The sequence below is a fragment of the Wickerhamomyces anomalus genome (assembly GCF_001661255.1).
Source record: "Wickerhamomyces anomalus NRRL Y-366-8 unplaced genomic scaffold WICANscaffold_2, whole genome shotgun sequence".
Lineage (NCBI taxonomy): Eukaryota > Fungi > Ascomycota > Saccharomycetes > Phaffomycetales > Wickerhamomycetaceae > Hansenula > Hansenula anomala.
Window position 1 is genome coordinate 932,800 of NW_017567111.1, and position 25,807 is coordinate 958,606.

Consider the following 25,807-nt stretch of genomic DNA (forward strand, 5'->3'; position numbering starts at 1 on the left):
CAAAGTCTATCAAACTTCAACAACCATTAACAAAAGTTTGTGCTCCTTTCCCCAGTTCAACGATGAATTCAAAGGTTACGCTGGGCTCTTTCAGCCCATACAACCGTATTGCAGGGTACATGCGAAGAGCATTGCCCGGGAAGCTCCCTAGATATGTCCAGATTTTGAAGCAGGCTAACGCTAAATCTGATTCTCAAGAAGACCAGTCAAAAAGTCGAAAAGATGTTGTTGTTGAAGTCCCAGGTGTTGTGCAGAATTGGAACTGGAAAAACTTTAAAGATCTGGTGTTGTTGGATATGAAATATAAAGATGCTAAGTTCTATTTCAAGCCAGTTGATGGCTTGACAGTTCCAAAAGTTATGTCACGGGTTGCCCTTGAAAGACTGTTGAATAATCAAATATCTGAACATTATGTCTCTGATGAAGCTTCCAAAAATGATGATTATATAAAGAGGTTCCCTGCAGAAGACACCCAAATTTATTATCTCCAAACAGTTATTGGTGAAAGCAGTGGAACTGAAGTTGAAAAACCAAAAGATACACAAGTTCCATTTGAATCGGCAATAGGACCAACAAAGTTTAACATCTCAAGTATAGTCATTTTTCAAAATACTAAAGCACTTGGTATAACGGAAAATCATCCAAATTTCCAAGAATTGATTGAAACTAAAGTTAATTTACCAATAATTGGTGAAGTTCCATTCATAAAGGTTGATAAAGAACAATTAGAACTAGAAGATGATGAAATTATTACTGCCATTACACCATCATATGTTTTATCACACCAAGTTTATTTTCCAAATGCTAAACCTGCTGAAGTCAACAAATTCCGGAATTTCATAACCAATGATAAAGTTGATGCTCACACTTTGGGTGCTTTAATTGCCCGTGAGTTTGGATTGGAGAAAGTTGAGCTAAGTACTGTTCCATATATTGTTTCAAAACATTTTGCTGAAAAACGCACACCACTAACAGGGGTTCACCAAGGTAAAGAAAGATTTTTACCATATTATGAAACACATGAAATAATAGCTCAAGGGCCATTGGGAAAACCTTTAGACAATCCAAATTTGTGGTTTACAAACATTACTCAAGCTGGTTGGAGAAGAGTGGAACATCAGAGATCTGGTACTGCACAGTACAACATTGAAAATCTAACATATATTCAACTTGGAAAATTATTACACGAAGGAAAAACTTTGAATAAAATGAACAATAAAAAAGAACAACTTATGCATTATGATAAATTTTCCACTGATATGTTTAGAGGGTTAATTTTATCTCAGAAAGATATATCAGATGTTGAGATTGATGCTGAATTTCAAGTTATTGATTTGCTCTCCAATGTTTTGAATTATCATTTAATTACAAATAAATCAAGACTTAATGATGGAATTGATGGATTCCATCCTAGAGTTTCTGATATCTATGAAGGTGATAAGGCATTATTATTAAAACCATGGGATCGTGTTATCATTGACCGTTTCTACAAAATTGAAAATAAGAAGGATGTTGATGACTTTATCAAAAATTTTGCTATTTATCAAATGATGGTTCATTCAGAAGGTGATTCTGATAAGAATAGATGGAAGTTTGTCTTTGAAATAACTTCAAATTTATTGATTAGGTTTTTAAATGATCATGGTAAGGCTTATTATCCATCAATTTCTGATTATTTCTTGAAAGCTCTTGGATATACAAAGGAATACAAGACAAATATCTTACCAGGGGAAACCACAAATTCATGGACAAATTATATCGAATACCCAATTGAATCAGTTGGTAATACTGCATTGAATGATGAATTGTTTAGTGTTGCCGAACATATTTTTTCAGTGGTAAGAATTGGTCCTTTCTACAAGACAGATAAGGTTATTTTAACGGATAACAAAATCATTTTAGAGAATAAAGCATTGTTGGAAAGTATAAATCCAGAAGGTGAATTAATTTTCAATGAACTTGATAAAGATTTCAAATTGAATCATTTTATTGATAAAATTTGCGAAATTCAACCACAAGATAAAAGAAATGATAGACAAGAACCAAGATCAAATTCAAACTCACAGATTATTTTCTATAGAAATTATTTCAGAGGTGATGTTTTACCTGAATTTATTTTCAAGAAATTAAATTATCTAAAATTCAGAGTTTCTCCTGAGATTAAAACAGATTATTTGAGAAAAGATTTATTAGTTAAATTATTGACAGATTTGAAAAGAAATTTGAGTACTCGTGAAGCAGATCAAGTGAATTATCCATTAACTAGGATTGAAAGAGATAGATTATACTCATTCTTAAAATATTTTGTTGATAACTTGCCAGAAAAATTCTTCAGTCATCCTTTAATCTTAAGAATTACACCTGACAAGTTTAACAAAACTGATACAGATGCCAAATATGCTAGTATGTCAAATCGTATTTCTGGGGCTCTTGAGAACTATGAAAGGAGTGAAGCTAGATTAGATGATATCATCATGGATTTCCTACAGAGACACAATCAAAAATAGGTTATAATCAATTCGTGTTTTTATTCATTAGCTCATTAAATTCTTGTATATAATCTTAATTCATGACTTTATGTTGTCTTTGTTGTTTGTAGTACTTTGTGATATTATCATTTAGATTTAAAAAGTTTTGTAGCAAGTTGATAGATCTTATAAGTAGTTCATTATATTTCAACTCAAGTCTTTGTAGATGATTAAAGTTTCTCAAAATAGAATCAGATTTGTTCAATATTGAAACATGTTCAACTTGTAACTCATGTTTTTCCAAATTTTGTAGTATTATCAAGTTGTTTGCAAGTTTTTCAATTCTTTCCAAGTTAGCCAAGACAAACTGTTTCCTTATTTCAAGTTCCTGAGGATCTATATTTTGTAAATTCTCATCATAATAGAATCTGATCTTTGAATTGTTTAAATTGTTGAATAGTTTCTTCAGATTAGGATTTCCATTTATGAAGGCATTTAGATGGTTATTCAAAGTATCTATTGTTGCCACGACACTTTTATTCCCAGCATCTACATCTATAGAAGACTCCAAGTCGTCCAATCGCCTTCTCAATGCCTCCATCTTGATACTTCACAATCATTTAATATTAGAAAAGTTATCAAACTAAAACATAAACAACAAAACAAGTTCGCGAAAAAGCTCTAATTTACCCTGCTCCCAAAAAACGAATTCGCGAATTCTGACGTTGATTTTCAAAAGGGGCCAACTTTTGGGAATTTTTGGAAGAAGAAAAACCACACGATTAAGAACCAGAAACAGTTGAAAACGAGAAACAATTGAAATAGTTTTAAAATGGTATGTGATGGATTGGATTGAGTTGGGGTTGTGTGTGACTTTGCTGAGCAGAATTACACCCAATTGATGAAATTTCGATGAATTTATACTAACTAGCTTTGTAATAGTCAAGATCAGGGTACGTGTTATGATTATATCATTGCGGATTGAACAAGATGTACTAACCCTAAATAGTGTTGTTGTTGCAGACGAATCCTTAAAAGCCTTCAATGAATTGAAGTTGGGTAAAAAATACAAATTCATTTTATTTGAATTAAACCCATCAAAGACTGAAATTGTTGTTAAAGAAACTTCAACTTCAACAGATTATGATGAATTTTTATCAAAATTACCAGAAAATGATAGTTTATATGCTGTTTACGATTTTGAATATGAAATAAGCGGTGAAGGTAAAAGATCAAAGATCATTTTCTTTGCTTGGTCTCCAGATACTGCACCAATTAGATCTAAAATGGTTTACGCTTCATCAAAAGATGCGTTAAGAAAAGCTTTGAACGGTGTTGCTAGTGATATCCAAGGTACTGATTACAGTGAAGTCTCCTATGAAACCATCTTGAAGAAAGTCAGCAGTGCTGTATAAATGAGTTGATATAATTTACCAAAGTGCTATCATAATTTATATAACCATCTTTTGTAGTAGTAAAGCTTATATTCTCATTATCACACGTGACCAGTCACATGACATTCTCGGCTAGTCTCGGCGTTTACCGGAACTTTTCTGTGATTGTGCATTTCTCGAATCTCGAGAATATCAAAAAAAAAAGTTGTTTGACGGTGATTAGAACGTCTTGATGTATAAACTGATAATTCTTTTGAAGTCTTGGTGACTTCTATGTGCACACCATACTGGAACCCACAGAACAAGAAAAGTATACAAGCATAACCATCCCATTTCTGTCGTTGTTTCACCTGGATCTTCCCACAGCCGTTTCCATCTCCCGTATTATTTTAGATTATTATAGAGATTCCAATTTTATAGAAGGTACAATTTTGTGTATAAATAAAAAGGAGGTTGCACTTTGGCCAAAACCTTTAAATTAGTACATTTGGGTACTAGAACAAAACAGGTCCACTTTCCAATTATGTCAATGCTTATGTCCACTCCACAATGTTTGAACAATACCTCTGGTATTGCAACCAACAGTTATAAAGTTTCAAAACCTAAAACTAAACCAAGAACTACATTAGAGGAGAAGATTATGATTTTGAATCATTACCATCAATCAAATAAACCACAGGCTGATACTGTTGAATTGTTCAAGAATAGATATTCCATATCCACATCGTCTTTTAGTGAATGGTTAAAGGATGAAGAGAGTTTAAGAAATTTATACAATAATTCTAATGAATTTCTCAAGAAATCTAAAAGAAAATTAAGATTCAAATATGATAAGATCAATGAAGAGATGGATAAATTAGTTGAAGAGAGAATTCAAAATAAAAAACCAATCAATGAACCATTCCTCAGAGAGAATTGGGCAATTTTTGCCAATAGATATGGTGTTGAAGATCCAAAGAGATTGTTAAGTTTCAGTCATGGATGGTTATCTCAATTCAAGAAAAGACATGGGCTAGATAAACAATCAAGAATGCGCAAATTATCCACAACATCTTTATCTTCGCCGAATTGTGATGCTGCTTCTATAACTTCAGATACATCTTCAAGTACTTCATCTACAGATACTTTGGTTGAAACCAGCAATAACACCAACATCACCAATGAATTGGAGAACATGAGTGGCATAAACCCAATGAAACCATCAATAAGTACACAAAGTTTTTTGAATTTAGATGTGAATGAAGATTATTTACAAACAAATATAAACAACTATGAAAATTTGATCAATAATGCTTCAAATAATTTCATGCCAATTCAAATATCAAACACACCAACATTATTACAATCAGCATCTTTATCTAGGGTCAATTCACGTCCTTTACAATCCAATTCTATTATGAATTCAAGTATGACGAACCTTTTAAATTTTGCAAACACTTCAACCACTTCAAGTTCTACAAATAATATTGAATATGATCTTATCAATGAAGGTGATTTTGAAATTTTCTTGAATAAATATGGTGAAGATTTCCTGGGGTTCAACCAAGATAAATATCCAGAAAGTTTCAAGATTCTAGGTGATTTAAAAGATGTATTCAAGAAAGAGAAGGAAGGTTATAATGATAAAAAACTTAGAGAATTACTATTCAGAAGATAAAGAAAACAACAACATATTAAACATGATATACACGATTATTTTATGACAAGCTTATGACTTATATGACACACACACACACTAGAGCTAGACAGACAGTTTATTTAAATATTTATATTTCAACACAGTTAACATTTCTTACATAGAGCAACTAGATAGATTATACGAATTCTTATGATACATGAATACACTAATTCCTTGTAGCTCTCTTGTTCTTAAGTCCACGAGTATCAAGACTGCTGCAACCTGGATCTCCTCTGTACATCTGTCATGATCGAATGATTCTGGGGTTTTTCCTTTTCCCATTCCCGTGTGATGTTTCAGCCTCGCCAACTTGCCCCAGATGGTCAAATTGATGCAGAGGACAGGAGATTTTGAGAAATGGCTGTTCGAGCACTTGGCCGTTGGGAAGGCACACGTTTGGTTCGGTATTAAGAGCTGTTGAAGTCTATAGAATAGTGTGAATTTATGGTGGTTTAGGTTCTTTAAAATGTTGGTTTTGGTTGGTTATTGGCCATGGGGTGATGATGATTCCCAAGGCATAACCAGATTGAAAACTAGCGAATAAAACGGCTTGAGCCTAGATTAGCATACTAACGGACCTACACCAAGTTCCAACAGCTACTGCGGAAGTGCACAGGACCCGGAGAGGCAGTCATTTGAAGATTGTCGTAAAAAGAATCTGTTTTAGCTCAAGCCATGTTCAGTCCGTTGGCATGTTCACAACCCAGGTGCACAAGTAATAACTCCACGGAAATGGAGTTTGAGCTTTTGAACCAGCTCGAAATACATCTCTAATCGAGTACTTTTTAATTAATTCAATCAATAGCTATACGTATGGCTCATTACTTGGGGGTGTATTTGATCTTTTGGGTGTATTGTCGATAATCTGATCAAAAAATTTGAATTCTCCGTTGACCTCAACCAAAGATTCAAGCTGTACCATGTTATAACCTTAATCCTATGCTCAAAACCAGGATTTTAGTGTCATTTTGGTTGTTAACTCCAGTGCGCATGAGCTATCTTCTCTATTCAGCCCCAGGAACATCGTTTAGATATGATCATGGATATCCTCAAGTAACTAACTACAAACTCTTAAATATAATATACAGTTAAGAAACCCCTATACCCAATTAAAATAATATATAAAACATAATCATAACAAAAGTAAACTCTATAATCAACCAACTAACCCTTTTTCAATTAGCCCTTCTCTTCTTACTAGGATTAATAATCTCCTCAATCTCACCATCTTCATCATCACCACCATCATCATCATCTGCATGTTTTTTACTCAATTGATCATCATCGAAAATTTCACGAATCGTACCAATTTTTGGAGTCTCAACATAACCAGAATTATTATCATCTTGTATTAAATCTTGGTTTAAAAATTCATCAAGATCAAATGTTTGTGGTTGAGAATCTGAATTTGAAGTTGATGAATTCCCTGTATTTTGTTGATTCTGGTGTGGTGGTTGGTTTTGTTGGATTCTATTGATGATATCATTTATGGATTGACCTTGTTGTTCAATAGTTTTAGACAAATCTTCAAAACTTGGTTGATGGGTCATTACAGTTGGACGTTGTGGGTATTGTTGTTGTTGTTGAGGTGGTAATGGAGGTCCTGGTTGAGGTGCCATGAATTGTGCCTGTTGAGGTGGTTGAAATTGTTGCTGTTGAGGTGGGATAGCTGGGGGTTGCATTGACGGTGGTATTTGTTGGAAATCATCCGAAGGTAAATATTGACCATAACCCTGTTGAGGAGGATATTGTTGGTTATTATTATATTGTTGAGGTGTTGGTGGTTGTTGATATTGTGGAGCGGATACATAATTCTGGAAATTTGGAGTTCTAATAATCTCTTGAATTGGAGAATCATCAGTAGTTATATTTGATAATGGAGTTGAAGCGTTTGAAGGATTTGAAACATGGCGTGTTTGTTTAATCATTAATCTTGGTTTTTGTTGATATCCTGGTGATGAAACATTGTTATTATTATTATTATTATTATTATTAACCGAATGAGGAGTTTGAACTTGTGGACTTGGTTGTTGAGATTGTTGATTCTGCTGTTGTGAAACATGTTGTTGATAATGATCATAATTTGGTTGATTTGATAAAAATTGATTATGATTATTGAAATTCATATGATCTTCTAAAGCTTGAACTCTATTACCATAAACACTTGCTAAGAAATGTAGTATTTTTTCAATTTTTTCATTTTGCACCAAATTTTTCTCTCTTGTTTGAAATAATTCTTGCCATAAAGATTCATTATCAGATCTCACCCTTGACAATTCTTGAGTAATTTTCATTTGATTAGCCTTTAAAGTGTTTAGTTCATTAATCAATAGAGAAACATCAAACTGACCATTAGTACCATTCCCATCATTTGATTGATTATTACCAGCACCGCCGCCTTGCGTACTATTGTTATGTTCATCATTTGGTTTATTTCTAACAATCTTATCCAATAAATCAGGTCTACCCTTTTGGAAATTAGGATTAATAAACTGCCATTTTTCGTCACTATGTAATGAACCTGAACTTGCATCTTGAACTTTATGCCAGCCGTACATGTTTAATTGACGTACAAAACTTGCAAAATTTGAATGTTTGAAATATTTAGGCAAGATTTTTTGCACAAACAGTTCTCTATTAGTGACAAGGAATGAATTACCATCATGATACCAATTAATTAGGTCATGGTTATTTGGATCATTAACCATAGTCCATAATTTAAGGACAAATGCTGGTTTACTCTTTGTATGATGTTTTTTACCCTTTGAAGTGGAAGAAGAGCCTGGTTTAGTCAGAGCCATATAGTTTGGGTCCTGAAGATATTGTGTTAGTTGATTCTCAGGTTCATTCGGTTGTTGTTGTTGTTGTTGTTGTTGTAATATTTGAGGTGGGATGGTGGTTGTATTCAATATGGTGTCATCAGTAAGGGCTGGACCAGCAGCAGCAGTGTTGATGAAGTAGCCATTAGCAGCGTCTGAGGACCCATTGCTAGGGCGGTTACCTCCATTGGCAGACATGATAGCGAGCTGTTGTCTTGGGTGGAAGTGGTAGTAGTTGTTCTCAGTATCCTCTGTTGTCTTGATATTGAGCATTTGTCTTATGCTTGTTTTCCGTGCTTCAAAAAAAATTTATTGTGTGTGCTGACTAAGTGATTGTGTAAGCAAAAAGATATATAGGAGTAACGTTATACAGAGATAATTGGATAGCGAATGGATTTGATGGAAGTTTGATTAGTTGAATGAATATTCTAGAGTGAATTCGAGTGTATATTTATGTTTCCAAATGGATTCAGGACGTGGTTGTGGCTAGAGAGAGTGGTTTTGATAAAGAATTGTTCTATAGGTTCCTTTCGCTTCCACAATACAATTCTACCTAGTATACAGATTGAAAATAGTGTTTCTAGATCCATATGGCACCATGATTATAAGTAAAGTTTAGGCGTATTAGGGTCCATCGATGGTGATCAAGGTTTCAACGTTCCGATATGATTGCAACCCGATTTTAACATGTGACCTTCAACAACTATGCAAAAGTTTAGATGATAGACGTCAAAGTACTACATCAATGCTCTGTATTTGACCACTTTTGAAAGTATTTGATAGTTATTGATTAATACTGGTCCACCCCATACCAAAGAGCTAAACGATACTTATCTATACTTCAATATGCTTAAATAGTGTCGTATTAAACGATCGCCTGTGGTTAGATCATGGCATAGATCATGCATCTCGACAGTTTTATCGAAATTAGCCGAAATAACGATCCATTGACAAAATGAAAACTTGAAAAAGCCCCAATAAGACAATTCCATCCCAAAAAACACTGAATCTTCACGTTTTTTATTACACTATGTTGATTGAATTATGTTTATAGTAACTGCCATTCTAGCCCGTGTCACCATCCCACTATTTCGAGATCTCGAAGATTTGAAAACTCATCATCATCAACAACTGAGAAAGTAACAATTACACTTTCAACAAAGTGTTCAGTCATGTTTTATCGAGGTGCTGCTCCAAAGATTGGTTTTAGAATCACACAAAGGCAACGTTTCCAAAGAACAAACCAATTCCAAAGGTTTTTGGCATCAAGCGCTAAATCAACGAAAACAGACGCCAAATCTCCAAGTCGAGTATTATTGATTTCTGTATTCACAACTGGTGCAATTGTTGGTTTTTACTTTGCAGTGAGAAAAGTCCTCAATAACCCACCAGAGTTTCTATTCCCAAGCTCTTCCAAAACTGAACTAGCAGATTTACCATCTCCACAATATGCTAATCTATTGGAGTTCAAAGTAGCTAAAGATAAATTCTTGGAGTTATTAGGCAAGGAGAACGTTTCTGAAACCTCAAATGATATAGAGACTCATACTAAAAACAATTATACCCTCCATGAGCCCGAACCAAATGAAAAACCACAATTGATCTTATATCCATCTTCCACAGCTCAAGTCTCAGAGATTATGAAAATTGCCCATGATTTTAAAATACCAATTGTCCCCTTCTCTGGTGGAACTTCAATCGAGGGACAATACATATCTACAAGACAACCATGTATAATAGTGGATCTATCCAAACTAAACAAAATAATCAAGTTTAATGAAAAAGACCTAGATATAACAGTCGGTGCTGGTGTAAGTTGGCTAGATATAAATGAATACGTGGAACCCTTTGGGTTAATGTTTGGTCCAGATCCTGCTCCTGGTGCTTTAATAGGTGGGATGATTGGTACTTCATGTTCAGGAACAAATGCAATGAGATATGGAACTATGAAGGAGAATGTTGTGAATTTAACAGTTGTATTAGCTGATGGGAGTGTAATAAAGACAAAGCAAAGAGCTAAGAAATCTTCAAATGGCTATAATTTAACAAATTTGTTTATTGGATCAGAGGGAACTTTGGGTATTGTCACTGAAGCTACTGTTAAATTACATATAAAGCCTAAATATGAAACAGTTGCAGTTGTTAGTTTCAATTCTATTGTTGATGCAACGGATACTGTTACTGATTTGATTTCTCAAGGTGTTCAATTAAACGCAGTGGAATTGTTGGATGAAAAAATGATGAGTTGCATAAATTATTCAAATCAAACTTCAAAAAAATGGGATGTTAAACCAACATTATTTTTCAAAATTGGTAATAATAATTCCAAGATCTTAAAAGAATTGATTAAAGATGTTCAAAATATAAGTAAAACACATAATTATCACAATTTCCAATTTGCTAAAAATGAAGCACAACAAGTTGAATTATGGAGTGCAAGAAAATCTATTTTTTGGTCATCAATAGACTATGGAAGATCTCAAGTTTCACCAGATGTTAAAATTTGGTCAACTGATGTTGCAGTACCAATCTCAAACCTTTCATCAATGATTGAGGAAACCATAAAAGATACTGAACAAACAGGGTTGTACACTACAATAGTTGGTCATGTTGGTGATGGGAATTTCCATTGTTTAGTGATGTATGATGTTAAAGATTCTGCAAAAGCTATGGCATTAGTGAATAGAATGACAGAAAGAAGTATTAAATATGAAGGTACATGTTCTGGTGAACATGGGATTGGTGTTTCTAAAAGATCTCATTTAGAAGTGGAATTGGGCAAAGATACCATAGATGTTATGAGAAAGATTAAACTAAGTTTGGATCCTTTGAAAATTATGAATCCTGACAAGATTTTCAAAATTGATCCATCAGACAAGAAATGAAGCACTACACATGAATATTCAAATAAATTATTATTATATGGTATATTATTAAGTCATTAAACTGTATTGTGTATTTATTTAGCAGCAACTGGAGAAGAACCTTCTTCCAATCCACCTTCTTCATTGAATCTGATATCTTGAGCTTTTCTAAACAATTCATCTCTTTCAGCATCAGTTAATTCATTCTTCTTTTTGTTTTTAATCCAATACATTGGGTTCAAGTGTCTTAGTTTCAAGTTTTTGCAGAATGGTAAATGACCTCTTTTTTCTTCAAATAACATTAACCCAACAACAATGATTAAACATAACCAGTAAATGTTGTATGATAAGACAGAACCAATGTAACCAGTATTTTGCCATCCTAACAAAGCATTGAAGATATCCCAACCGTTATCTAATTCTGGATTACAACAGTTAACGTGATAAACAGCTTTAGAAATATCATAAGAACCATTACCATCACCAGATTCTGAAGCATCACCACCAGTTTTTTTGTTAAAGACATAGTTTTCAAAATACCAAACACCTCTTGAAAACAAACCTGCAGCAATCAAATATAAAATACATGTTGAAATAACCAAAAAGATTTGCATGGATGTATAAGAAACACCATAATACAACAACATACCTGCACCACAACCAGCAATTAAACCAACAACAACAGGTAATGGGTATGAAGAAGCCTTAGCACCTTTAGTGGTGATACCAGCACCAGCAACGAAGACAACAGCTTCTAACCCTTCTCTCAAAGTGGTGATTGCAGGTAGTAAAAACATTGAATATTTTTTGGTTAAGAAACCAATTTTGAAACGATCTCTTTTTCTTTCTGGAACCTCGACTAATGATTTAGCAATTTTAACTCTCCATTTAGCTTGCATCTTGTTAATTCTCAACATTGCAATACCCATGAATGAAATCATAACAGTTGCAATGATACAAAAGATACCTTCCCATAAATCCTCAGCACCACCAAAGATATCATGTTGTAACCCATAGTAAGCACCAATGAACCCACCACCGATACATAAACAAATGAAAACACCTGCAAAGGCACCTATCCAAACTTGTAATCTTAATTTTTTGTATAGTTTTCTATCACTTTCACCAATGGCTTGTTTTAAAAATGATAGTAAGACTGAAATAACAATAACAGCTTCTAAACATTCTCTAAGAACGACAAAGAAGACTGCCACGTTGAAAACTTTTGAAGTTGAACCCATTGTTTGTGTTTTCCAAGTTGATGTTCAAGTCAATGGGTTTGATTGTGGATGAAAATTAAGGATGAGAAACTGGTTTTATATATACGGTTGGAGATATTAATTGGAGGTGGAAAGTTTTTTTTTGTCAGAGATGGTTGCAGATTAATCTGATTATGCGTTCTGCATGAAAATAAGTTGGACGAAAAGACGAATTAAAACACCGATGGTTTGGAAGTTGGAAATAGAGAGGACAATCATGGCTAGTGGGTAGTAGGGGAAGGTCTTTTAATAGCTGATTCAGGCTTAAACCCAATCGCTATCAATCCACCATTCACCACTTCTTTTATTCTTCAACTTGGTCGACATGTGCTTCATCTTGGAAAAGCTTGTTTCTGGGCCTTACAACTTGAGTCAGCCTAGTGTTCCTTGTAGTACCAATCGGGCTTATGCTCTCTTTAGTTGGTTGTACAAAAGGACAAAGGACATCCAAATTATGATTCCGGCTGGAAAGGACTGGCCCCAAAAAACAGCCATACTAGTTGCAACACCTGAACATAACGAGTCCCAACGCCAAACAGCCAAAAGATTGCACCAGACCCATTAGCTGGTCTTGCATGTATGTTTACAATTCCCAGAGATTGTTGTGAAGTTTAGATTATCAACACTTTTGTGTCACTTTTACAAGTTCATGTTGTTCAAAGTCCAGTATAAATCTTGGCGTGGTATTTCGCTATTGTTGAAGGCTGCCGCATTAGGGAAGATTGCCGTTTTGGGGATGTGAAATATTTTGCAGGCGAGCCGTTTGCCTTGGCAATTTCCAACGGGCGCAGTGAAGATTTTAGAAGAAAACGAAGAAAACTTGTATGGAACTCAGATTAATAATTAATTAGAATGATAAATTGACATAATGTTGAGATGTTAAATTGATATAGATCTGGATAAGTTGATGTGTGGTAGAGTTGCAAATCTGATCGGAAAAGTGACAGGTGATATCTTTTCTATTCAATTCACTGAGATGTATTTGAATCTACAAAGCATGTAAACCCATCAGAAACGAAAGTAACTACATCCATCCCATTAGATATTATTATATTAGGTATTCATCATATATAAGGTATATTTACACTCCAATCTATTTAGCAGCAGCAGTTTGATTAACTTCGGAAATTTCACCTTGTTCATTAAATCTAACATCTTGAGCTTTTCTGAATAATTCATCTCTTTCAGCATCAGTCAATTCATTCTTCTTTTTGTTTTTAATCCAATACATTGGGTTTAAATGTCTCAATTTCAAGTTTTTGCAGAATGGTAAATGGCCAGTTTTTTCTTCAAATAACATTAATAAAACAACAACGATCAAGACTAACCAATACAAGTTATAAGCTAAAACTGAACCAATATAACCAGTATTTTGCCATCCTAATAATGAGTTGAAGATATCCCAACCATTATCTCTTTCAGGATTACAACAGTTGACATGATAGACAGCTTTTGTGACATCATATGAACCATTACCTGAACCAGATTCTGAAGCATCACCACCAGATTTCTTATTAAAAGTATTAGTTTCAAAGAACCAAACACCTCTTGAGAATAAACCAGCTGCAATCAAATATAAGATACAGGTGGAGATGACTAAAAACACTTGTAAAGAGGAATAAGAAACCCCATAGTATAATAAAACACCAACCAAACCACCAGCAATTAAACCAACAACAACTGGTAATGGGTAAGAAGTAGCTTTAGCACCTTTTGTGGAAAGACCAGCACCTGCGACGAAAACAACAGCTTCTAAACCTTCTCTTAAAGTGGTAACAAATGGTAACAAGAACATGGCGTATCTTTTAGCCAAGTAACCAATTCTGAAACGATCTCTTTTTCTTTCTGGAACTTCAACTAATGATTTGGCGATTTTAACTCTCCATTTAGCTTGCATCTTGTTAATTCTCAACATTGCAATACCCATGAATGAAATCATAACTGTAGCGATTAAACAAAAGACACCTTCCCAAATATCTTCAGATTTACCAAAGATATCATTTTGTAAACTATAGTAAGCACCAATGAACCCACCACCGATAACTAGACAGATGAAAACACCAAGGAATGAACCGATCCAAACTTGTTTTCTTAGTTTCTTATATAGGGCTAAATCATTTGTACCAATTGATTGTTTCAAAAATGATAATAGAACTGAAATGACGATAACAGCTTCTAAACATTCTCTAAAGACAACGAAGAAGACTGCAACGTTGAAGACTTTATTAGTTGAACCCATGATTAACGATCAATCAACACTGAGCAAATAATTAAACGTCGAACTAGTTGATAAATTGCTCAAGAGCAAATACTTTTATAAAAGCCATGATTAGGAAAAGGTATATATATATAATGAAAATATTTTCCCATGTAACGACTCATTTTTGTTGAAAGTTTTAAGCTCATAGATGGTGTAGATTAAAATGAAAAGTCTTGGTATTGATGGTTTCCTGGTGTAGGTCCATGTAGTTTCTTTTCTGGGATAGGGTCTGGAATGGGATTGGACAACTGGTGTGAAATGTCCTGATATTGATCAATCTGATAACTTTATGAAAAAGAAATCGGATGGGAAAAAGACAAGCTTTTCAAAGGCTTACAACAGACAACATGGGCTAAAGCTTTGGAGTGACTTGAGATTGAAGATCGAAGGTTAAGATTAATCATATGATTGAACTATTGCTTTATTATTTTAACTTCCATGTTCTCTTTCCTCCATCTCTTTGTTATGGGTTAGCTTTGATTTGTGGACAAAAGCTGTCCTCTTTTGGGGTGTGAAATAATTTTAGTCAAGGACACCCATGGATGAAATTAAATTGAACGCAGATGAAGATCGTAAAGAAGGGAAAGCGAAGGCTACAAAGAAAGATGGTGATACTCCTTATTAAAATACCTACTCTACTATCAATTACACTCTCCCTTTCTCTCTATTCTCTCTACTCTCTTTCCCCCTTTCTCTAGCTCCCCAGCCATCAAATATCCGATCAGATAAAAATGAAAAAAAAATCAGTCAAGAAAAAAGCTTAACCAGAAACGGGCCCTTGCCAAACAGCCAATCACAGGCTACAACACGAGCCAAAATTGGACCAGGTCGGGCTTAATTGTTGTATGGACAATGCAGCCACTACTATCAACTTTGGCCAATAGAAAAGTAGGAACACGTTAAGCTTAAACATGACGGTTGTACAATTCACGCCTTTATGCCCCCATTCAACTCTATGTCATTGGTTCGTTTGGAATGCACATAGTAATCACAATAATCTATACAATCACTTGATTGTTCAAGGCAGCCAGGTGGAAAGCTGAAAAGTCAAGTGACATGGGCTAAAAGAAACTTGATGAAAGAACTACTACAGTATGGCTCAGATCATCTTTGTTCGTTTTAAACGTCTTTATAGCAAATCATAAAGACGAACCCTATACAAGAATTAACACCTGAACCTGTAACATAACGTCGTGCATCAATTGAACACACTAGTGCTCGTAAAACGTAAAACTCAACAAATCGTAGGCCATTTCATCAATAAAAATTTTAACGCGCCTTCACCCGTTAAAAGATCTTTTAGATACACAACCAACAGTTCGATCAAGCACTTGGAGTTCCGCTTCAGACCGTCCAGTTTCCTCCTGTGTCTTGTGATTATGAATTCTGTGAACTATAGTCAACCAGTTTAACTTCCGAAAGCTGGCCATTCACTCTCTTTATCAAATGACGGAGCAGGTTCCCTTTTATTAGGCGGTATATAATTCATGTTACCATTGCCATTGGATAAATGCTGCTTACTATTCTTTCCTCTATCGTGCTTGAATTTCTCTGTCAAGGTTTTGAACCGCTGTGTTGTAACTGCCGCAACGTTTTTATTCAAACATGAAGATTTATATAGTTCAAGAGTTGTCAACAATTTTTGTAATTCTAGTTCATCCATACTATCCTGATTCAAATTCTTAAAAACATCAGAAATTGCACGACCTATCTTGGATAAGATCTCTTGATGATTCATCAATATCAAATATGTTTGAAATTCTTCATCTTGTAATTGTGCTATGGAACCATGAATTTTCTTAAAATTTTCAATCCTTAAATGATCAGAGTGGAACTTCCTTATACGCACATCTCGCATCACTTGATCTATCGCCTCCTGATACTCTTTATTCAATTGTTCAATATCATCATTATACTTAATCTTTGATGCTAAAATCTCTTTCAATTTCTTATTTTGTTCCAACAATTGTGTCTTTTCATCCATAACATCACCAGTACCATTACTACTTTTCGCAACTTCACCACCACCAAACTGTGCAATAAACCCATTCAATTTCCTAATGACATCTGAATTATCAACAAGTCCATGATTTAGTTGCTTAATCAATAAATCAACTTTTGTCAAGATATTATTCTTCAATTGTGTATTTTCATCAGTTATCGATCTCAATTCATCCACTATGTTATTGAAATGCTCCAAGTTCTCTGATTGTGGTATATAGTTTTCTGAAACTGACATTATCAAGGGATTGATCCACCAGAAGGTTAGGTTGATGTCAAATGCTTCGTTTGGTGATGAAATGTTGTTTGATCCTTTGTTTACGCTTTCAAAAGGGTTCGCGAACACCAGGTAACCTTTGATTAGATCGCTTAAAGGAACAGGTACCAAAACATTGGTCAGAGTTTGTATGGGTTTATGTATTAGTTTGAATGTTTATTATATGGAGAGAAGTGGTTTCATTCTGTTTTAGAGTGAGAATTTGGACTTTGTGCGTTCTGTGATACAAGAGAATTATCCAATTTCATAGTAAAGAAGGTGCCATATCGAAAGCTGTCAATGAGATGAGCATAAAGAGTACCAACAAGAAAGAAACTACCACTTCAACAATTCAAAGGATATGAATTCATCCATGTTCACCATAATGAGCCATAATGAAACCAACCAATTCATCCAAACTACCTCAATCTTTAGCAATTTCTCAATTCTCTTGGTCTGTCAAACTTTCAGGGCGTAAAGAATTTTTTTTCTCTTTTGAAACTTTGTCATGAGACAAAAACATTCAAAACAATAACAACAACTTGAAAAGAAGGGCTTCCAGGGGTTCAAAAGAAATTTATCTCCAATAAATCAATCAATAATCTGCATTGCCACATTCATATCTCTTCGTTTTCTTCAAATATTTACTTACAGCATCAACATTCCCATTATCAAATTTCAATCAATGTCACAACATTCACAACATTTAACAACTTCATCCTCTTCCAGAAGGCGTTCTTCTTTCTATAACTCATTCCAAGAAGTCCTCAATGCTGGTGGCAAGAAATCAATAAACAGCTTTGCATCCTCATATTCAAGGACTGCAAACTTCCTAAATGCAGACTTTGACTATCCTCAACGTCCATCAAAATTAACAATGGGCACTAACCAACCAGATGAAGAAAGTGCCCTAATTGATGAGGATTTACCAAGCTCATACACTGGACTGAACGATATAGATGCAAATGCTATCGAGGATGTGGAGGACAACAGGAGTATTCGTGAAGAAGTGTTGTCTAAATCCGGGAATAGTACAAGTCCTCAAACTATATTCAATGGGATTAATACATTGATTGGGATTGGAATTTTGACACTCCCGTTGGGGTTATGCTATGCTGGTTGGATTCCGGGCTCAATTATATTACTTGGTTGTGCATTATCTAGTCAATTGACTGCCAAAATATTGGCTAAATGCCTGACAAAATCTCCCGAGTTGAAAACTTATGGAGATATTGCCCAATTTTCATTTGGGAGAATTGCACATTTGATAGTGGTTATGACTTTTACTGTGGATTTGTTATTTGCTGGTATTTCCATGATTATATTATTTGCAGATTCTTTCAATGTCTTGACTGGTGTTGATAAGATTTTTTTCAAAATTATAATCTCAACTGTGTTTTTCGCATTGAGCTTTGTTAAACTGAGTGTATTGTCCCATTTAAGTTTGATTGGAATCATCTGTACTTCATTGATTGTTTGTGTCGTCTTTGCCTGTGGGTTTATTAAATCCACTACACCTGGTTCATTAATTGAAATTGCACCAACTTCTTTATGGCCAATGAGTTTTAAACATTTATTATTAAGTTTAGGTATTTTCATGTCTCCATTTGGTGGCCATGCTATTTTCCCAGAATTATACAGAGATATGAAACATCCTCAAAAATATAATGGTGCTTGTACCACAATTTTCTCATTCACTTGGCTTGTTGATTTCATAATGGCAAGTTTGGGTTATTTAATGTTTGGTAATTCAGTTACTGATCAAGTTACTAAATCAATCATGATCACTGATGACTATCCTAAATGGATCAATTTGGTCATTTGTGCATTGATGGGGTTATTACCAATCTCAAAAGGACCATTAATCACAAGACCAATCATCACAATGGCTGACCAATTGACATTAAATTTATCATTGAAACCTAAAAGTCATAATAGTGATACTGTGATCAGATTCGTGAATCGTTTAGTTGTCATTCTGTTGTTTTTCATCACTTCATTAATCTTTACCAATTTTGGTAGAATCATGTCCTTTTTAGGAAGTGCCATTTGTTTTTCAATTTGCATTGTTTATCCATTATCATTTTATTTGAAATTATACTATACAGAGATTTCCAAACCAATGAGAATAGCCATTTATATTGGAATTTTAACTGCCTTGACTTTAGCTGTTTTGGGAACTTTGGCTGTTGTTTTCGCCTAGTTAATTACCCAAATCTTTATGTCTCATGGGAAGGTTTGTTTTTTTTCATCAAAATTCAACAAAAGATTCAAAACTTGAGCTCTACTACTTTTGCCACTGGTTTCGAATCAGATTTGATCATGTTTTTAAATCAAGATCTCTTGTTAACTCAGCATTCAGGTGTCGCTACTGTCTGGTAAGACCTTTGATCCATTGCTTATGGTTCCAAAACTAATACACTCCAAAGGCTTTTATCAACATTAGGAAACAAGACAAGCTACAAAAAGATTTCAAAGAAGGAGATCCAATCAGTTTCTATCCCACAGACATGTGACGTTATTAAAAATCCACCGTCTCCTATGGCGCTTAGATTAACTTCAAATTTGTTGTATGGTGTTGCATTGATTTATAAACAAAAGACTGATTACTTGAATAATGACACCTCTCTTATAAAAACCAAGATTCAACGTGATTTGTTCAATCAGAAAGGTAGTAATAGTGATATTTTGATCAAAACTCCAAATTATATCATTAAACCAATTGAATTAACAAGAACTCAACAGGGCGGCAATCATAATAATCAAGTTTTGTTGAATGATGATCCATTGTTTAATCTTGAAGGTGATCTTTTACCAAGTTTGGGTGATTTGGATTTCTTACAAGGTACTAGTAGCACCCAGATGGTTAATTCAAATCATAGGAAATCACAAATTAGAAGATCAGATTTGGAAAATAATACAGTCTCAGTTGTGCTATCTACAATGACGAATTCCACAGAAGATGCTGATATTTTCACAAGACATGTTAATCAGGATGATATTTTAGATACTCAAAATCCTGAATTTGCATTTGATGAAGAAGGTATGTTGTTTAGTTTACATGATGAAACAACGGCTGGAACAGGTGGTAATGCTGGTCCAAGTGAGGATCTTCATATTAATGACGGGTTTGATATTGATTTTGATTTTGATATAGACCTCGAGAGGCAAGAAGCACCTGCACAACAACAACCTCCTGAATTGGATCAAATTCTTGAAGAGGTTGAAGATCCACCACCACAACAAGCTCCAGATAGTGAACAACCTATTGTTAATGAGTCTCCTGAAGCTGTTCAACAACCAAGGAAAAAAAGGAGAAAAGCTCAAAATCATTTCACAACACTTGTTGTTGATGAGACTATTAGTCTTCAAACAAATGATTTGCGTGGGTTTAGAGATACTTATATTGAATTAATGGATCAACAACGTACCAAACCCCCAGAACCACGTATTGCAATTCAGAATTTACTTGATGAAGTTTCATATTTACCAAACTTTGGCAAGAATCCGGCTGATGAAGAAAGACGTGGTAGAAATCCAGTTCGTGAGTTTGAAGATGAAGATTTCGTTGATGGGTTGTTAAGAAATACAAGAAGATCAAGTGAATCTATCGAAGTTAGAAGAAATGCATCAAGTTCAAGACGCCATTCCACAAGGGCTAGTATGTCTAGTATTAATCTTCCATTAGAAGGTGATCTGCAACATCCACAAGTTGATGACACTACGGGAGGTGGTGGAAATGATAATTTTGATTTTGATTTTGATTTAGAATTTGATATTGATGAAGAACGAGTTCCAAGGAAAAGATCAAGTTCTGTTCAAAGATTTCCTGCATTGGCTGAAGATGAAGAACACAATTATCAAAACAATGAAGAAATGTATGATGATGAAAGACCCGAAGTTGATAGGAAAACTATAAAGTTTTTAACTTTCATCGAGACTAGACTTGAAGAAGATTCAGTTCAAGAGATGAAGTTTGATCAATTAATGCAACATCAACAAAACAGATCAGTTATTGTCAAATCATTCTATGAACTTTTGCAATTATCAACATTGAACTCTATCGAGATTGTTGAAAATAATGACAAAGAGAAATTTGAACTTTTAGATGCTAATGATTTTTCCATCAGATTGGTTTGAGCTTTGAAGTTTGCTAAGCGTTTAGTGGTTTACCTTGCAATGAATGTAATGAATAGAAATTTCTACACGTAGAATAGCAATACAAAAAAATGGTTTTCAAAGTATAACACAAAGTTCATATATGATTAAACAGCGCACTAGTAACGCAAAGGACACCATATATAAAAATATAAAGATCAAATATTAAATAAAAAATTGTCACTAGTTTTGTAAAAATGAATCAAATCAATCAAATGACGAACGATAAAAGACAACAACACAAGGAAAAAAAAAGTTGATTGATGATAAATTCGTTCAAACGAAAGAAACAACAATATCAATTCCTCGCTTAAACACGAGTAGTTTCTTCAACTGGTTCAGTTTCAGCTTGTTCATGTTCTTCAGCCCATTCAGCTTCAGCAGCTTCTTCTTCAGCAGGTTCATAAACATCTTCTGAAGTGTGGTGTAATGATAAAGCTGGTTTAACAACAGCTTGGTCTAAAGTCCATGAAGCTAAAGCATTTTCAGCATCAATAATGATTTGTTTTGAAGCTTCATAACCATCATAAGCTGGTCTAGTTTCACCTGGAGTAACTGGAGCATCATCTAATAATTCTAATAAAGCTTTACCATAACCTGCAATCAATGCAAATTTTTCAGCCAATTCTCTAACAGCATCGAATTGATAGTTGAATGCAATTTTTAATTTTTCTCTAGTGATGTTTGATAATTGAGCTTCAGCAACTAATGATTCAGCCTCGGCACGAACCAATTCTTGTTCTAAAACATTAATTTTTGGAGATTGTGGGTCTTTATATTTCAAATGAGCAATTTCATCAGTGATTTTTTGTTTACGATCTCTTGATGGTTGAACTGAAGCTTCAATGTTTCTAATTGATTTCAAAGTGATTCTATATTGATCATATTTATCAATGAATTGATCTTCCAATTCACCAATTTCATAAATTAAAACCCCTAATTTATCAGTAACGTCGGAAACATCATCATCGTTATCTTCACCCCAGATTGATAATTGTTTAGCAACTTCTCTTCTTTCTCTAGCAACTAACTCAATTGATCTCAAGACATTCTTTTCCAATTTGATTAAAGCAGATAATTTTCTAGCCAATTCAGGACCAAAGTTACCAGCAGCGTTTTTTCTAAATGTAGAAGCGATACCAGCTTTACCAAAGAATTTTGACTTTGTTGTTGAAGTTGGAGGAGGTGGTGATTGTAATTGAGAAGCAGTTGGAGCTCTCGAATTTCTTAAAGAGTAAGTTCTATGCATTTTAGTGTTTTTGTACTTAGCTTTTTAGTGAATTGTTCGAAGGGAACAAGGGTTAAGGATCATTCAGCGTTTTTATAATTGCGTTTAGCGATTGACTTTGCTACTTGAAATTGTGTGGCGCGGACCGTCCGGATGCGGAAGTGTAATGACGTCCCGATTGGGAAGGTGGTAAACACCCGATTGGGAAGGAGGGTTCCAGAAGGAAACACCGAGAAGCTTCTATTTGCTATACACATAGACTTATACTTTTTGTTTCTTTGAAGAGCCGATGTCATTGACAGCACGGACACGCATTGAGTCTATTAAACGATCATATTCTTGCTTGATGCTTTCATATGCTGTTTGTAGCTTGTCATTACGGATTGCCAATTCCAATTCAACTAACCCGTCTCTGTTTTTTTCGTATAGTCTCTTTTTAATCAACAATCTTGCTAATTTGATGTTTTCTGTATATAAATATCCAATCTCCACTAATTTTTTGAATTGATTTAGTTCAATTTTGAATTTATTAGCATTTGTGATGAACCATTTATTATCAATTGTTTTCAAATTCTTCGGTAATTGATTTATGAAACCTTCTTCAAACAATCTTTTGAAATCATTTCTATATCTCAAATCATCGAATTTTTCATTAGGATCTTCAACAGTAATTTCCTCTACTAGTTCATTACCATTCCAGTATGAAATTATGGAGTTGTATAATGATGAACCATGTTGAGTCTTTTGATATGGTGGTAGGACAACAAATTGTGAAATTTTGTTTCTCTTTTTCACATTTGGATTAGAATCAAATTCAATTGCTCCATTATATTTGAAATATGAATAAGCAGTACTGAACCCTAAAATTTTCTTTGTTTTATTGGAAACCAAGATGAATAGATCCCATAATTCATCAGATGTATCAATATATGAACCTGCTTCAATAAATAATAACACAAAGATTTGTAATCTCTTCATCAAATCAACAGCTTTAGTTTTTTCCCCCTCCGAAGTTTGGAAACTTGTTTTAAAGATAGAAAACTCTTCATTTTTGACATTATAAGTGTTTATCAATTCAAATTCTTTATTAAAATCAAGCAATTCTTCTTGTTCCTTTTTGAAAGCGTCGACCCATTTAACTTCATCATCAACAATAGTAGATTTTGGTAAGAATTCTAATAGCTTTGCAGTTATATCATCAACTTCATCATTTAATTTCTCTTTATAGCTGACTTTAAGGAATGGTAAGAACGTAATACTGTCGAAAACCAAATCAATTTTCAAATCTTTATACCCAAATATTTGTTCAGAATCACCAAATATTGGATATGTGAATAAAGGTGGGAAGGAAACATAGCCCTGATCATCGGCAATTGAGACTTTCAAAGCTTCATTAGAAGATATAGTCCAAACTTCTGGATTATATGACATTTTGGATTGAACTTGTGTTGATTATTTATTCTTGTTGTTGTTCCAAGAAACGCGTATTCTTTTTTTTTCACCACGAAAAAATCAAAACGAGATTCGCGAATTTTCTAATATACACAGAATAGAGATGCAATTGTTCAACTACATCAACTTACAAGTTATCAATGACAAAGATATATATTGTAGGGGTGCCTTTCAAGGATTGTTTCAATTACTTCAGGTTTGATGTTCCATCTATAGATATTGCTGGACATTGGTCTGAAAAAATGATTCAATAATGTTTAGATTTTTGGTAACATGGCTAATGTAATTGTATCAAGGCTGCTCCATAATCCAAATGATGAGTCCGAATTGTTAAAGCTTGTAGGAGCTTTGAAACCCTTATAATTTGCTGTACTCTTCTTTTTGGTTACTTTTTTGTAAAGGTCACGGAAATAAACGGACCCAAACGGGCCCTTATTCAAGACTTTTGTCCAAAACCTTGATCAAGCAAATAGAATTGAGAAACCAACTTAGCAGTAAGTCCATTACACGCAACGGTAGTGTAAATAGTTTTTTCCTCTATTCAGCTCTTGGTTATCCAAGCAGGATCCCAATATAACAATTCACCATTATTATCATCCAACCATAAATACCCACTACTAATCATTTCATTCAAGATAGATTGAGATCTATAAGACTTCCAACCAAAATTATCTCTCAATATGGCAACACTAATGAATCCAATATTGCCCACTGTTTCCAAAATCATATTTTGATCATTTGTCAACTCTATATTGAAATTTTTAATATAATGCTTGGACCCAATTTTAATGATTTTCAACTCATCATTCAATGCAGATAATAACCCAATTGAGATTTCAACATCTTTAAATGTGATGTTTAGATCTTTAAAACTTGACAAGAATTCATTCACGGGTAATAAACCACCATTCATATCCTTCATTGAATTACTAAACTCAATGATTCTCACACATAATTCGAAATAAAATTCATTCATTTTAGAATCATGCTTATCATAGATCTGTAAAGGGTCGATCCCAACACTTTGACATATTTTGATGAATTCATTTCTTAAGGTGATGTCTTTTGATAATTCTTCATTATGTTCCTTGAGGAAATTCAAAAGGATTGATTTGAACAGTTGAAGCTGTGTTGTGAGTTCGTTTGTTTTCTTTTGGAGTAGAGATTGTCCTAGCTCTGAGTACTGCCTTAGTTTATTATCATCAAAAGCTGCTAGACCCACTTTTTTCATGTTTGTCGTTTGGTGATTGATGGTGATTTTAGTTTATGTCTTGAATTGTTTTGACTTTTTCAACATAATGAATTTCGCGAATTGCTACAACCTTGAATTGCAAACCATTAAACATTAACTATTAAAAAACACACTCTCACATTATTATACACTTATCATCTCCATACAACGTACTCAAAGTCTCATCAGTAACCTCTTTTTCATTTTGAGATTGCTTCTTTTTCACTTCCTTAGGGAAATTCTTCTTCATATACTCCAACAAGTCATAATCAACATTAGCTTCTGTAGCATCCATAACAACAGGATCCCTGCAAATTGGACATTTTGGTTCATTTCTTCTTTGTAATTTAATTAAACAACGGATACAGAAGAAATGATTACATGTTAATCTCACCGGTTTATAGGCAATTGAAAAACAGATTGGACACAAATAATCATCTAGTTGTGGTACTAATTTAACAATATCTGTTGATATAACTTGTTCAATTGAGGATGTTGATAATGAGCTTTTTTCAAATGTAATCATTTTGTTGAAATTTTGAGAACTGTGTAACAAAGTATGTTTATCAAATTTCTTGACAATTTTCCTAATTGCAATTGTATTTAAATTTTCAAATGATAAAAATTTAAGTAATTCTAAGTTTAATTCATAAAAATTGTGGAAATATTCAGTGTTTTTCTTTGTATGTTTGAATTTTTTCAAAAGTTTTATATCTTCAATATGACCAACGAATGAATC

General features: G+C 33.8%; 13 protein-coding genes across 13 annotated transcripts in view; 6 read left to right on the forward strand and 7 right to left on the reverse strand.

The window, feature by feature from the left end:
* The first annotated feature begins 42 nt into the window (after positions 1 to 42).
* Positions 43 to 2,685, forward strand: WICANDRAFT_104109 (uncharacterized protein). Its single transcript, XM_019180397.1, has one exon. The coding sequence runs from the start codon at positions 63 to 65 to the stop codon at positions 2,505 to 2,507; it is 2,445 nt and encodes an 814-aa protein (XP_019040156.1). The 5' UTR covers positions 43 to 62; the 3' UTR covers positions 2,508 to 2,685.
* Positions 2,686 to 3,300: 615 nt separating this feature from the next.
* COF1 (cofilin) lies at positions 3,301 to 3,883 on the forward strand (the record flags this gene model as incomplete). The annotated part of the gene is made up of 3 exons (XM_019184584.1): positions 3,301 to 3,303; positions 3,411 to 3,421; positions 3,478 to 3,883. The coding sequence occupies 3 exons, from the start codon at positions 3,301 to 3,303 to the stop codon at positions 3,881 to 3,883; spliced, it is 420 nt and encodes a 139-aa protein (XP_019040157.1).
* Positions 3,884 to 4,385: 502 nt separating this feature from the next.
* Positions 4,386 to 5,519, forward strand: WICANDRAFT_61511 (DNA-binding domain-containing protein; the record flags this gene model as incomplete). The annotated part of the gene is made up of 1 exon (XM_019183190.1): positions 4,386 to 5,519. The coding sequence occupies one exon, from the start codon at positions 4,386 to 4,388 to the stop codon at positions 5,517 to 5,519; it is 1,134 nt and encodes a 377-aa protein (XP_019040158.1).
* A 2,438-nt stretch (positions 5,520 to 7,957) lies between these two features.
* WICANDRAFT_22929 (heat shock factor family protein) lies at positions 7,958 to 8,284 on the reverse strand (the record flags this gene model as incomplete). The annotated part of the gene is made up of 1 exon (XM_019180968.1): positions 7,958 to 8,284. A coding segment is annotated over one exon (327 nt), but the record flags the coding sequence as incomplete, so codon positions are not given.
* Positions 8,285 to 9,531: 1,247 nt separating this feature from the next.
* Positions 9,532 to 11,244, forward strand: WICANDRAFT_28347 (FAD-binding oxidoreductase; the record flags this gene model as incomplete). Its single annotated transcript, XM_019181479.1, has 1 exon — positions 9,532 to 11,244. The coding sequence occupies one exon, from the start codon at positions 9,532 to 9,534 to the stop codon at positions 11,242 to 11,244; it is 1,713 nt and encodes a 570-aa protein (XP_019040160.1).
* Positions 11,245 to 11,318: 74 nt separating this feature from the next.
* WICANDRAFT_29383 (FTR1 family protein) lies at positions 11,319 to 14,721 on the reverse strand (the record flags this gene model as incomplete). The annotated part of the gene is made up of 2 exons (XM_019181599.1): positions 11,319 to 11,986; positions 14,241 to 14,721. The coding sequence occupies 2 exons, from the start codon at positions 14,719 to 14,721 to the stop codon at positions 11,319 to 11,321; spliced, it is 1,149 nt and encodes a 382-aa protein (XP_019040161.1).
* A 1,429-nt stretch (positions 14,722 to 16,150) lies between these two features.
* WICANDRAFT_77620 (uncharacterized protein) lies at positions 16,151 to 16,981 on the reverse strand (the record flags this gene model as incomplete). Its single annotated transcript, XM_019184585.1, has 1 exon — positions 16,151 to 16,981. The coding sequence occupies one exon, from the start codon at positions 16,979 to 16,981 to the stop codon at positions 16,151 to 16,153; it is 831 nt and encodes a 276-aa protein (XP_019040162.1).
* An 895-nt stretch (positions 16,982 to 17,876) lies between these two features.
* WICANDRAFT_29123 (uncharacterized protein) lies at positions 17,877 to 19,202 on the forward strand (the record flags this gene model as incomplete). The annotated part of the gene is made up of 1 exon (XM_019181578.1): positions 17,877 to 19,202. One exon carries the CDS (start codon positions 17,877 to 17,879, stop codon positions 19,200 to 19,202), a length of 1,326 nt encoding a protein of 441 aa, XP_019040163.1.
* A 338-nt stretch (positions 19,203 to 19,540) lies between these two features.
* Positions 19,541 to 21,139, forward strand: WICANDRAFT_83240 (uncharacterized protein; the record flags this gene model as incomplete). The annotated part of the gene is made up of 1 exon (XM_019185508.1): positions 19,541 to 21,139. One exon carries the CDS (start codon positions 19,541 to 19,543, stop codon positions 21,137 to 21,139), a length of 1,599 nt encoding a protein of 532 aa, XP_019040164.1.
* A 328-nt stretch (positions 21,140 to 21,467) lies between these two features.
* Positions 21,468 to 22,406, reverse strand: WICANDRAFT_29261 (Eisosome component PIL1/LSP1 family protein; the record flags this gene model as incomplete). The annotated part of the gene is made up of 1 exon (XM_019181590.1): positions 21,468 to 22,406. The coding sequence occupies one exon, from the start codon at positions 22,404 to 22,406 to the stop codon at positions 21,468 to 21,470; it is 939 nt and encodes a 312-aa protein (XP_019040165.1).
* Positions 22,407 to 22,646: 240 nt separating this feature from the next.
* WICANDRAFT_61519 (histone acetyltransferase type B catalytic subunit) lies at positions 22,647 to 23,816 on the reverse strand (the record flags this gene model as incomplete). Its single annotated transcript, XM_019183191.1, has 1 exon — positions 22,647 to 23,816. The coding sequence occupies one exon, from the start codon at positions 23,814 to 23,816 to the stop codon at positions 22,647 to 22,649; it is 1,170 nt and encodes a 389-aa protein (XP_019040166.1).
* Positions 23,817 to 23,930: 114 nt separating this feature from the next.
* Positions 23,931 to 25,068, reverse strand: WICANDRAFT_51793 (EAP30/Vps36 family vacuolar-sorting protein; the record flags this gene model as incomplete). The annotated part of the gene is made up of 1 exon (XM_019182678.1): positions 23,931 to 25,068. The coding sequence occupies one exon, from the start codon at positions 25,066 to 25,068 to the stop codon at positions 24,379 to 24,381; it is 690 nt and encodes a 229-aa protein (XP_019040167.1). The 3' UTR covers positions 23,931 to 24,378.
* A 59-nt stretch (positions 25,069 to 25,127) lies between these two features.
* The window catches only part of WICANDRAFT_90243 (uncharacterized protein), a gene marked incomplete at its 3' end in the record, with an annotated part of 2,270 nt that continues 1,590 nt past the window's right edge, over positions 25,128 to 25,807 (reverse strand). Inside the window, exon 2 of the mRNA XM_019186221.1 lies at positions 25,128 to 25,309. Coding sequence (XP_019040168.1) covers positions 25,210 to 25,309 — 100 coding nt within the window. The remainder of the gene's footprint in view (positions 25,310 to 25,807) is intronic.

What these genes read in the sequence shown, in the direction of transcription:
- WICANDRAFT_104109 (XM_019180397.1), top strand. Translation starts at nt 63, where the DNA reads ATGAATTCAAAGGTTACGCTGGGCTCTTTCAGCCCATACAACCGTATT.